General features: G+C 45.0%; 4 protein-coding genes across 5 annotated transcripts in view; 1 reads left to right on the top strand and 3 right to left on the bottom strand.

Moving 5' to 3' along the window:
- LOC143000505 (FH1/FH2 domain-containing protein 3-like) overlaps positions 1 to 12,456 on the top strand; it is a 66,264-nt gene that overhangs the window by 17,317 nt on the left and 36,491 nt on the right. For both annotated transcript variants that reach the window (XM_076149846.1, XM_076149847.1), the window contains exons 4-5: positions 4,935 to 5,002; positions 5,631 to 5,736. In XM_076149846.1, the coding sequence (XP_076005961.1) occupies positions 4,935 to 5,002; positions 5,631 to 5,736 (174 nt within the window). The remainder of the gene's footprint in view (positions 1 to 4,934; positions 5,003 to 5,630; positions 5,737 to 12,456) is intronic.
- Positions 5,969 to 7,928, bottom strand: LOC143000507 (uncharacterized). Its single transcript, XM_076149848.1, has one exon. The coding sequence runs from the start codon at positions 7,885 to 7,887 to the stop codon at positions 6,262 to 6,264; it is 1,626 nt and encodes a 541-aa protein (XP_076005963.1). The 5' UTR covers positions 7,888 to 7,928; the 3' UTR covers positions 5,969 to 6,261.
- Positions 8,507 to 10,351, bottom strand: LOC143000512 (uncharacterized). The gene has a single exon (XM_076149854.1). It carries the CDS (start codon positions 10,315 to 10,317, stop codon positions 9,583 to 9,585), a length of 735 nt encoding a protein of 244 aa, XP_076005969.1. The 5' UTR covers positions 10,318 to 10,351; the 3' UTR covers positions 8,507 to 9,582.
- Positions 11,268 to 12,435, bottom strand: LOC143000510 (uncharacterized). Its single transcript, XM_076149852.1, has one exon. It carries the CDS (start codon positions 12,378 to 12,380, stop codon positions 11,523 to 11,525), a length of 858 nt encoding a protein of 285 aa, XP_076005967.1. The 5' UTR covers positions 12,381 to 12,435; the 3' UTR covers positions 11,268 to 11,522.

Raw genomic sequence — 12,456 nt, forward strand, 5'->3', positions numbered from 1 at the left:
GATCTCCGTTGCCTCAGAGAGCGTTTTCCTATGACCTTTGACCTTGAATCATCTGACTTTGCCATGTATCACTATGCCGTGTCCTCTACGGTAGTGACTTTGCAATTCTTTAACCTGCATTTTAAAAATACATCGCTGTGCACACTGATTGAAAACAAACACCCATGATAAGCTTGCTCAGCTCCGATTGGCCAGCTGCATTGGACCTGAGCAAGCAACGCTCAATTTCTTTAGGCTCAAACATGTTTTGCAGAAATCTTGCGTCCCCTTTAAGTGTCAGGCCGGACCTTGAGTTTACAGTACCCTGCTCCCTGTGGACTGCATGACCCCAACAAAGATTGAACCTAATGTTTCATGGGTTCTGTTGGGATCCCAGCTGGGCTATATTTAGCGTGATGCCAGCACAGAGAGGGAGAGACTTCCTGGGATTAATCCAAGCCTCCGCCATCCGTGGTGACACCCTGTGAGCCCACCGCGTCTTTATTTTAGATCCCACTGAAGACCCAGTTTAAAAGCCAAATGACTGATTGGCCCAGACAGCCGGGTTAGGGGGCTTTTTCGGGGGGTGTTGCAATGAAATCCTCCAGAAACACGAGTCAGCGGTTATAGGTCTGCTTAAAGCGGGACCACCAGCTGTGTCACTCTAAAATGTCCGCCGCTCTCCCTCCCCTGACCCACACACAGTTGTGCCATCTGATCAATGTTACCCTTGGGTGACCTCAGCGTGGGGTTAAGTGTAAATATCCTGTGACGTAATACAAACGTGTCACTTTCAAAAAGTCCCCCCCTGGTCAAAGCACATAGAATTTTTGAAATTAAAGGTCCACTTGTGCATAAAGGCCTGAGCCTGCTGCCTGTGTGTTTGCCTGTTTGGAAATGTGTGGCTGGTGCAGTGACATGCAGGGATTAGACAAAGCTGAGGGGTCACAGCTCTAATCTGGTTATGCAGGAGCAGATGAAAGAAGCTGAGCGTCTTAGGAGAAGACCTCGGCATTGAGGGGAATCCCCGTATCGCTGCACAAAACGCTCCCTCACACACACCAGAGGCTGTTATGGTTCAGCCAGTGTTGGTTTCTGTCCATGTGTCGGTAAGTTTATCAGCAGCATTACCGGAAAAAGTATGAACCAATTTTCATGAAACTTGGTGGGAAAGTTGGAGATGATCCAGGGAAGAACCCATGAAATATTGGTCTGATAAATCACAGAATCAAATGTAGTTTTTCCTTGATTTCTTCCATAAAGGCCACGCCCAGTTGCTCCTAATGAGATTTTCAGCAATCTAGACTTTTTTGTATCTGGTCCTACTAGTTTAGTTGGTTTGGTTTGTTCAATCTGTGGTTTCTAATATCAGGCTTTACTGTAAAGACACACCCTCATCTCTTCGTGCTGGGGTCGGGTGGCGAATTCGTCTCTTGTGACACTTTGCCCGGTGATATAAGATAAATATGACTTCACGTTTGTTGGATTTGCACTTGTAGTGTTAAAGGCGTGAGAGAGTGTAAACGGAGCTCAGACAGCAGCAGCAACCGGAGCCCAGCGTCCATGAAGCCGCAAGCACAACAACGCTAATTATAGAGCTAGATCGACACTTCAATCGACACAATCCAATGAATTGCCGAGAGTGCTTAGAGACACATAACAGATGCTTGTTTTGTTCTTAAAATGTAATAGTTTTGTTGACACTATTGGATTCATTGGTAATTACTTGGCATTCCTAAATCTCTATCAGAAACAAGTGGGATTCGAGCATTCTAACCTACTAAACGTCTGTGTTCTCATAGAAAAATATCTTTTTGTTAAGACCCAATATGAGAATAAATGAGTCATTTAGGTTGAGGTATTCTGCAGGGCGTGTGAGGTCATGGGAGAACTAAACAAGACGGTTCAAACGTGAAGCGGACCTTTAAATGGAAGCTTTTCTTTCCTTCATCCATCTGTCGGCGCTCGGCGAACACGCGTTGCCACACTGACACGTCCCACTGACCGTTCGTTCCAGCTTTTCCTGTGACAATAATAAAATGTGGAGCCAGGAAAAAAGGAGATTGACCAGCAAACGGACACGAGTACAAACAACAGTCGCCATCCTGACACTTTCCCTTCTTCCCTCATCGGCTTCTGCACTCAAGGGTTTCTGTATCTGGTAGATTTGGCAAAAACAGAGGAGAGCATCCATTTCTCATGCATGTTCTGCACTTATTATGGAAATTCAGTTCTATTTTGTTGTTTTCACAACTTGAGTTTTACGTGTTCAGCTTGTTTCATATGCGACTGAAAGGAAACATGACACAGGAGTCATGTCAGCCGTGTCTATGTTGGTGTCAAGCTTGCACCAGGCGGGAAGATCAGTTTACCTGTCTTTGCATAGCGCCCCCTACAGCCACAAAAGCATGCAGAACATAACTCCTCCTGTCCCAAAAACTGAATTTGATATATTGATTCTCACATTATCAAGCTGGAATTAGATATAACATGAAGGAAAAGTTGTAATCGATGATTCTTAGTGATCATCAGCTGGTGCAGTAGCTTTGTTCGACCAGCTGGTGTTGAACCTGAAAGCATGTAGCCTATCTCAAGCCTTATCGCTGCCACTGACGTGCTCGTGATGCCCGCCAGCCTCGTGTGTAAAGGTTACCCTGACAGGCCCACTCATGGCTTGATGAAGAACATGGATGCATGCAACGCTCGCCCTCAGGGGTCGCACCAGAGTGTTCCCAAGAGGGACACTTCATTTCCATAGAAGACAAGAGCGAGGAAATCAGACCGAACTGGCGGCCTGGTAACCATGGGGACCATACGGAATTGCCGAGAAAAAAAGTGGACAAAAGAATAGAAGCATATGTAAAGTTTATCTAACTGGTTTGTTGTCGATCTTGGCCCCGCTCCGGTGCCTTGCTCAACAGCAGCTTTTGAGGTGCTGTTGAGCAAGGCACCAGAACAATAACGTTGGAAGTTTGTGGTTGTTTTCTTTGCCTAGAGCTGCCAGGCCAGTATGGTAAACAATAAAATCTTCAACATCAGCTACTAATTAGATGTTAAGAAGCTACCGGAGCGACGTTTGACGAAAATAACGAGGCAGAGATTTTAGGAGGGGAATTCCGAATCTTACACTGTTAAGAGTTTGGAAGCCTCCTCTCTATCCCTCCTTATAGTTTTAGATTACCCAGGAAGCAACTGGCCTCCCTCAGACATGTGCACATGTGTACATGTGCTCACCTTCTCCTCCTTCCTTTCCCTTTCCTTTCCTTTCCTTTCCCAGCCACTCTTCCCTGTCGTCTGTAGTCGGGTGGATTTCATGACTGTCACTGTTTAGCTTGTAGAAATGCAGCTACAGATGCAGAGACGGACAGGCCTATAATTCTCCCCTGTGTATGGAATGATAATGGTTTTGACCCTGGCCGTGGCTTTGGCCTCGCTTGCCTTAGAAACGTTTTCACTGAGCTCCAGGCGAGGAAGACAGACAGCCTGGCTTCGTAGCCAGGACACAGGCCTCGTCTTGGGGTGTGTCCACCGGCGTCCCCCCTGCCTTTACCTCCATACGCTTGATACTGTAGGATTTACCCATCATGTACGAATGCACAGAACGGACACACACCACCACATTTGAGCCCCGATTGATTTCATATCATACTTTTGAAATCTGAACGCTCCTCTGCTTGAAGTAATGAGTTGAGATACAAAGGCGTTCCTCTTAAAGTGTTTGACCTTTGACACTAAACCTTCTGTACCTTCTCATGTATCTCCATCCCACAAACACCATGTACAGTAGAGTATCACAGGGACGCCTCTAATCCCAGATTATGGTTGGATTATCGTAGTGATACAGCAGGAAACACGAAATATGGCGCTCATTGTGGCTACCTACTGTAAACTTTGACATGCTCTTTCAAATGCTCAACAGGAACATATTAATGATGTTGCAGTTGAAAGATTGAAAATGATAAAGGTTTAGTGTCACTGTTGTGTTTTATGAAAGCCTGTAGCCGCTGCTTCCTAATCCGAGCTCTTTCCGTGTCGTGACCTGAATACCTCACTGCTGAAGCCGGGCCAGCAGTTCATTAACATTCCAACAGAGCTGTAATCACCAGCCCAGTGTGTGTGTGTGTGTGTGTGTGTGTGTGTGTGTGTGTGTGTGTGTGTGTGTGTGTGTGTGTGTGTGTGTGTGTGTGTGTGTGTGTGTGTGTGTGTGTCTCTGTCCGTGTGTGTGTGTGTGTGTGTGTGTGTGTGAGAGAGAGAGAGAGAGAGAGAGAGAGAGAGAGAGACACCCATGCACGTTATGCACTGTGACTGAGTATGCAGTGAAAGTGTGTGATGAAGTGGCTGCCTCAGGTGATCAGAGCTGTGCATTCTGATTGGTTCCATGGGCTCGCATTGAAGCGTCACTCACGTCTCAGAATGACCGTGTCGCTTTTTCACAGCTGATACAAATTTTGGATCAAAGTTTAATTCACCCGTGTTGCATTGTTGCTATATGTTGAATTATTGTGTGTGTGTGTGTGTGTGTATGTGTGTGTGTGTATGTGTGTGTGTGTGTGTGTGTGTGTGTGTGTGTGTGTGTGTGTGTGTGTGTGTGTGTGTGTGTGTGTGTGTGTGTGTGTGTGTGGACGTTACCTCCTCCCGTGTTATGAACCGTTATGAACGTGCTGGGCCGGTTCAGTATGATGCATGGAGGAACTCGTTACATTTTAGTGCTTCTCCAGATCTGGATCCATTTCAAAAACCAGCAAGGAGATCTGAACAAGAACATACACAAGCCCCCCCCCCCAAGGTGATCTCCCAGTAGGTGTGACCCCCCCCCCCTTCCAGCTGGTGCAGATCTGGATGAGGATCTAGATCTGGTGGACTGAGGTGTACCAGATGTACTGATGGAGCAAACACACTTCAAGAATCACAAGTAACCCGTCTTAATGTCTTTGCTTGTGTGTCCCCCTCTGCAGAGAAACTCTACAACTCTAACGGACGAGACTTGAGGCGAGCACTTTTCTCTCTGAAGCAAATCTTCCAGGTAAACACACACACACACGCGCACATACACACACACACACACGCTTGGATTTTACGCAAAGTGTCTGCCGCTTTGTTGTTCTAGAGGACACAATTTGTTGCCGTGGCCACTGATGACAGGCGATGTGGCATTTGTCCGTGTGTTTGTGTGTCATATGTTTGTAACAGTGCATGGGTGTTTGTGGGTCTGTGTGTGTGGGTCTGTGTGTTTACTTCGTTCATTCAAAATCAAGAGAGCATTTAAACTAAGTCAATCTCAAATGGTTATGGTTATTAATTGATCCGTTTGATCAGTTACAAGGCTGAAAGCAGCATTTAAGTGTTTTCTGCTTTAAGGTTGTTTTTGTTTATAAGAGATGCAATGCTGTCATCTGCACATTGCAAAACACATGTTCATTGAAATGTGAAGTGTGTGTGTGTGTGTGTGTGTGTGTGTGTGCGTGTGTGCGTGCGTGCGTGCGTGCGTGCGTGCGTGCGTGCGTGTGTGTGTGCGCGAGAAGGAACTGGAGCAATCAAACCCCAAATCTTACACATTACTGCCACCGTGCGGTGATAATAGAGAATGCAACTGCTTGTATTCAGGTGGAATATTTACTCTCTCTCTCTCTCTTTCTCTCTCTCTCTCTCAGGATGACAAGGACCTGGTCCATGAGTTTGTGATGGCTGAAGGTCTGACATGTCTCATCAAGGTGGGAGCAGAAGCTGATCAGAACTACCAGAACTACATATTAAGAGGTACATTCTCTCTCTCTCTCTCTCTCTCTCTCTCTCTCTCTCTCTCTCTCTCTCTCTCTCTCTCCCCCCCCCCCCCCCCCCTTTCCCCCCCTCACGTGGTGGGACTCTTTTCGTCAGACGTGTTTTTGTGCTTTGTCAGTCTATTGTCGTGGTAAAGGGAAACTGCAGCAGCTGAGCTCTTGTGATGGCTCTGACACAGCATTTCCTGTTTCACTTACACACACATGCACACACACACCTTCAAAGTATTTTTCCTGTTATTGATTTATTTAGATTAAATCTACACAAAATTTAACAAATCTGGTTGCAGAGTAACAATTCACTTTTGCTCATCAAACTGATTCAGATTGTTTCATACATTGAATAATAATATTAAAACAAAGAAAATAAATACAGTCCTATATGACTTTAATGTATAGACACCTTAATGAGTTGTGATTATGAGTTATGATCCCTTGAAAAACAAACATACTGACAAAAATATTGAATGGTAGAACTTTCAGTCAGACACTATCTAATAGGGAATCAGAAGAACCAACCAGAGAGAAAAAAGGATTCAGCTTCAGCGTAGTCAGCATCATAAAGAATAGCCTCGTCTTCAGTGTAGTCAGCATCAAAAAGAATAGCGTCGCCTTCAGCGTAGTCAGCATCATGAAGAATAGCGTCGCCTTCAGTGTAGTCAGCATCAAAAAGAATAGCGTCGCCTTCAGTGTAGTCAGCATCAAAAAGAATAGCGTCGCCTTCAGCGTAGTCAGCATCATAAAGAATAGCGTCGCCTTCAGCGTAGTCAGCATCATGAAGAATAGCGTTGCCTTCAGCGTAGTCAGCATCATTAAGAACAGCTTCGTCTTCAGCGTAGTCAGCATCATAAAGAACAGCTTCGTCTTCAGCGAAGTCAGCGTCATAAAGAACAGCAACAGCGTCCTCTTCAGCGTAGTCAGCATCATAAAGAACAGCAACAGCGTCCTCTTCAGCGTAGTCAGCATCATAAAGAACAGCAACAGCGTCGTCTTCAGCGTTGTCAGCATCATAAAGAACAGCAACCGCGTCCTCTTCAGCGTAGTCAGCATCATAAAGAACAGCAACAGCGTCCTCTTCAGCGTAGTCAGCATCATAAAGAACAGCAACAGCGTCGTCTTCAGCGTTGTCAGCATCATAAAGAACAGCAACCGCGTCCTCTTCAGCGTAGTCAGCATCATAAAGAACAGCTTCGTCTTCAGCGTAGTCAGCATCATAAAGAACAGCAACAGCGTCGTCTTCAGCGTTGTCAGCATCATAAAGAATAGCAACAGCGTCCTCTTCAGCGTAGTCAGCATCATAAAGAACAGCAACAGCGTTGTCTTCATCGTAGTCAGCATCATAAGGAACAGCAACAGCGTTGTCTTCATCAAAGTCAACCTCATAACCAACATCATCATCATCTTCATCCTTATGGTTTTCTATTTCCTTAATCAGAATGCCGTACGGTCTCAGAGAGTGTTCCACGATCCTCCGCTCCTTATTGGCAGACGATCCCTCTGGAACAGGAATGAACCAGTAATCTTTCCTGGTGCAGATCTCTCTCTTTTCAGGATTGATTCGGTTTTGCAGGATCACTTTGTAACGTTTCCCTGTCGTCTTTGACCAGAAAGTCTTGGCGTAGAGCTCTCGCTGAGCCACATTGATATCTGGCGTGGAGTAGATTCCTCTTCCATACAGGGCTCTGGGTCCTGCCTTGTAGTTGCTGGTGATGATGCCTTTTGCTCCGTCTAAGCCTGTGCCGTGATAGGAAACGGGCCATTCTCCCGGGTCAGAGTGACTCCTCCACCTGTTGCTGCCCAGCCACCAGTCTCCACCTGAGTATTTCCCCTTGACCTTTAGAGCCATGCGGTACCATCCGTACGGGCGTGCATAAGGCTCATTTCCTCTCTCGAAGGTGGTTGACTCAGACCGATCTGTGAAGTCGTAGTCATACTGAGGGTCAAAGAAATCCTCCGGGTTGAGGAAGCTTTTCCTTGGAGATGAGTCTTCATTACCTAAGATGTTGCTCCGATGAAATTCATCAACAGACAAAACATCAGCCTGTGTCCCTCGTGTCTTGTCAAAGGCTTTGATTTCTCTCCCAAGGACCTCTGAGATAATTTCAAGTCTGAGTTTTGGCACCAAATGCATGACTGCTGCTCTCTGTGCTGCCCAGCTGGCGTCTGTGCTACCTGCTTGTGTGTGGAGTAAGAGTTCACTTCCACTTTCATTTCTTGACCTGTAGCGTCTTTAAGTTTCATTGGTGTTTATTCTGAGGTGGTTTATTTTTAAATGAAACTTAAAAATAAAAGTTTTATTCTTTTTCTTAACAGAAACTTGAATCAAGATCAGTATGAAAAATTGGTTTTGTTCAAGTCTGAGCTCAGTTAGTGTTTATCACCATGTGTGTTGTGTCTCCTGTTCCTAAAGTAACAAATAATCACACACACGCTCCAGATTTCACTTCTAGAACACTCTGTTGATTATGCTGGCTTTAAAAACTTTCTTGTGAAGAGATTCTTTCTTCATCAGATGTGTTTTTGTCCTTTGTCACTTTATTATCATAGCAAAGGGAAAGAGGTTAAACTCTGCAGCAGCTGAGCTGTTGTTACTGTTCTGATACAGGTTTTCCTGTTTTCCATGCCTCCTCCTCAGGGAGCTTTTTTGTCTGTAATTCAGGTTCATAGTCTTACATGTGAATGGATATTTAACATTTTCATGACCTTCCATCTATGTAGTTTAAACACACACAACAACGGCACTAAGCCTGTGCCGTGATAGGAAACGGGCCATTCTCCCGGGTCAGAGTGACTCCTCCATCTGTTGCTGCCCAGCCACCAGTCTCCATCTGGGTATTTCCCCTTGACCTTTAAGGCCATGCGGTACCACCCGTACGGGCGTGCATAAGGCTCATTCCCTCTCTCGCAGGCAGCAGACAGAGACCGATCTGTGAAGTCGTAGTCATACTGAGGGTCAAAGAAATCCTCTGGGTTGAGGAAGCTTTTCCTTGGAGATGAGTCTTCATTACCTAAGATGTTGCTGCGATGAAATTCATCAACAGACAAAACATCAGCCTGTGTCCCTCGTGTCTTGTCAAAGACTTTGATTTCTCTCCCAAGGACCTCTGAGATAATTTCAAGTCTGAGTTTGGGCTCCAGATGCATGACTGCTGCTCTCTGTGCTGCTCCGCTGGCGTCTGTGCTCTCTGTTTGTGTGTTTCAAACTTGTACTTTCCACATGTGGCGTAAGAGTTCACTTTCACTTTCGTTTCTTGTCCTGACTTTTAAGTTTCATTGCTCTTTAGTCTGAAAAATTGGTTTTGTTCAAGTCTGAGCTCAGTGTGTGTTTATCATCGTGTGTGTCGTGTCTCCTGTTCCTAAAGAAACATATAATCACACACAGGCTCCAGATTTCACTTCTAGAACACTCCGTTGATTATGCTTGCTTTAAAAGCTTTCTTGTGAAGAGTTTTCCTGTTTTCCTTGCCTCCTCCTCAGGGAGCTTTTTTGTCTGTAATTCAGATTCATACACACATACTGACAAAAATATTGAATGGTCTCGTAAGAAAGGCGGAACTCAGTCAGACACGATCTAACAGAGCATCGGAAGAACAAACCAGGAAGAAGAAAGAGACGTGGAACTTTGGATTCAGTTTTAATCTTCATTTTCTGCAGTTTCACAATTTAAACTGCAACTTTTAAATGACAAAAACAGCAGCTAAATAATTACACAGAATTCTTCCTGCCCTGCATCATCATCACCTTTATCATAGTCAACGTCAGAACCAACACCAACAGCGTCGTCTTCATCATAACCAACCTCATAAGGAACAGCAACAGTATCTTCTTAATCATCATCATCATCGCTTTCTATTTCCTTAATCAGAATGCCGTACGGTCTGAGAGAGCGTTCCACGATCCTCCGCTCCTTACTGGCAGACGATCCCTCTGGAACAGGAATGAGCCAGTAATCTTTCTTGGTGCAGATCTCTCTCTTTTCAGGATTGATTCGGTTTTGCAGGATCATCATGTAGTGTTTCCCTGTCGTCTTTGACTGGAAAGTCTTGGCGTAGCACTCTCGCTCAGCCACATTAATATCTGGCGTGGAGTAGATTCCTCTTCCATACAGGGCTCTGGGTCCTGCCTTGTAGTTGCTGGTGATGATGCCTTTTGCTCCGTCTAAGCCTGTGCCGTGATAGGAAACAGGCCATTCTTCTGGGTCAGAGTGACTCCTCCATCCAATGCTGCCAAGCCACCTATTTCCATCTGGGTATTTGCCCTTGACCTTTAGGGCCATGCGGTACCACCCATACGGGCGTGTGTAAGGCTCATTTCCTCGCTCGCAGGCGGCTGACCCAGACTGACCCGTGAAGTCGTAGTCATACTTAGGGTCAAAAAAATCCTCCGGGTTGAGGAAGCTTTTCCTTGGAGATGAGTCTTCATTACCTAAGATGTTGCTGCGATGAAATTCATCAACAGACAAAACATCAGCGTGTGTCCCTCGTGTCTTGTCAAAAGTTTTGATTTTTCTTCCAAGGACCTTTGAGATAATTTCAAGTCTGAGTTTGGGCTCCAGATGCATGACTGTTGCTCTCTGTGCTGCTCAGCTGGCGTCTGTGCATCCTGTTTGCTTTTTTCGAAACTTTCAACCTGTGGCGTAAGAGATCACTTTCGTTTCCGTATATTGTCCTACAGTGTCTTATACGTTTCATTGCTGTTTATTCTGAGGTGGAATGTAGGTAAAAAATGTAAGTTTCATTCTGGAAAATTGGTTTTGTCTGAGCTCAGTGTGTGTTTATCATCGTGTGTGTCGTGTCTCCTATTCCTAAAGTAACAAATAATCACACGCAGGCTCCAGATTATTTATTATGTGCTTTAACCTCAACACTTTCAAACGTGCTGACTGAAGGTTTTCTCCTGGGAAAACACCCAAACCCACACACACCTATTGTATGTAGGACATCTACACCTATTTATTTGTGTGTGCAGACGACACAAGCATTGTTTGTTTTAGGTGTGGCAGCATGGCACAGACATGACGCTCACTGTCATTTAGGTGCTTGTTTTGTGATATAGTTGTGTGTGGGTGTGTGTGATCAGCTGATGCTGTGTGGAATGGCTGTGATCCAAGTGTGGTTATGAGGTTTGATCACAGCTATAGTTTCTGTTTCCAGTAAAACTGAATTTGCTTATGAATTCACACACACACACACACACACACACACACACACACACACACACACACACACACACACACACAAACATTCACAGTATTTTGTCAAAATAGATTTATTTAGATTGCTGATTCATCTGTCAAAGACATAAAGCCCTTAAGCCAAATCTACACAAAACAAAGCGATCAAGTCGTACTACTAGAATCCACTTTTACTTACAAAACTGATTCACAGATTGATTCATGAATTGAATAAGAAGATAAAACAACAGAGTCAGTGGGACTTTTACATTTAGATACTGTTTACACTATGAGTTATGATCCCTTGAAAAACATACAAAATCCCTTTTCATGACATCGGGTTTTCCAGAGGACAATAGTATTCAATCATTTATATATTCAAATTGTAATTAATGGGCAAATACCTGTCAATATATGTGTACATACTGTGAAAATTATTGATTGGTGGTGTAGAACTCTCAATCAGCGAGGATCTAACAGAGAATCAGAAGAACAAACCAGAAAGAAGATAGACACGTGGAACATTGAATCCAGCTTTGATTGTCATTTTATACAGTTTAAAAATTTAAACTGCTACTTGACAAAAACAGCAGCTAAATAATTGCACAGAATCCTTCCGGCTCAGCAGCAGCAGCATAAGCACCAGCAGCGTAAGCATCAGCAGCATAAGAACCAGCAGCTTCTTCTTCTTCTTCTTCATCATCAGCAGCACCAGCAAAAGAAACATCGTCATCATTTTTTATTTCCTTAATCAGAATGCCGTACGGTCTGAGAGAGCTCTCCACGATCCTCTGCTCCTTACTGGCAGGCGATCCCTCTGGAACAGGAATGAGCCAGTAATCTTTCATGGTGCAAAGCTCTCTCTTGTCAGGATTGATTCGGTTTTGCAGGATCACCTTGTAACGTTTCCCTGTCGTCTTTGACCAGAAAGTCTTGGCGTAGAGCTCTCGCTGAGCCACATTAATATCTGGCGTGGAGTAGATTCCTCTTCCATACATGGCTCTGGATCCTGCCTTGTAGTTGCTGGTGATGATGCCTTTTGCTCCGTCTAAGCCTGTGCCGTGATAGGAAACGGGCCATTCTTCTGGGTCAGAGTGACTCCTCCACCTGTTGCTGCCCAGCCACGAGTCTCCATCTGGGTATTTGCCCTTGACCTTTAGGGCCATGCGGTACCACCCGTACGGGCGTGCATAAGGCTCATTTCCTCTCTCGAAGGTGGTTGACCCAGAGTGACCCGTGAAGTCGTAGTCATACTTAGGGTCAAAGAAATCCTCCGGGTTGAGGAAGCTTTTCCTTGGAGATGAGTCTTCATTACCTAAGATGTTGCTGCGATGAAATTCATCAACAGACAAAACATCAGCCTGTGTCCCTCGTGTCTTGTCAAAGGCTTGAATTTCTCTCCCAAGGACCTCTGAGATAATTTCAAGTCTGAGTTTGGGCTCCAGATGCATGACTGCTGCTCTCTGTGCTGCTCCGCTGGCGTCTGTGCTACCTGTTTGTGTGTTTCAAACTTGTACTTTCCACATG

This window comes from Genypterus blacodes, unplaced genomic scaffold (genome assembly GCF_046128005.1).
Source record: "Genypterus blacodes isolate CSIRO-AG114 ecotype Tasmania unplaced genomic scaffold, CSIRO-AGI_Gbla_v1 ptg000048l_1, whole genome shotgun sequence".
Taxonomy (NCBI): domain Eukaryota; kingdom Metazoa; phylum Chordata; class Actinopteri; order Ophidiiformes; family Ophidiidae; genus Genypterus; species Genypterus blacodes.

Bases quoted from the DNA above. Each gene is read 5' to 3' on its own strand.
- LOC143000512 (XM_076149854.1), bottom strand. From the start codon at position 10,317: ATGCATCTGGAGCCCAAACTCAGACTTGAAATTATCTCAAAGGTCCTT.
- LOC143000507 (XM_076149848.1), bottom strand. From the start codon at position 7,887: ATGCATTTGGTGCCAAAACTCAGACTTGAAATTATCTCAGAGGTCCTT.
- LOC143000510 (XM_076149852.1), bottom strand. From the start codon at position 12,380: ATGCATCTGGAGCCCAAACTCAGACTTGAAATTATCTCAGAGGTCCTT.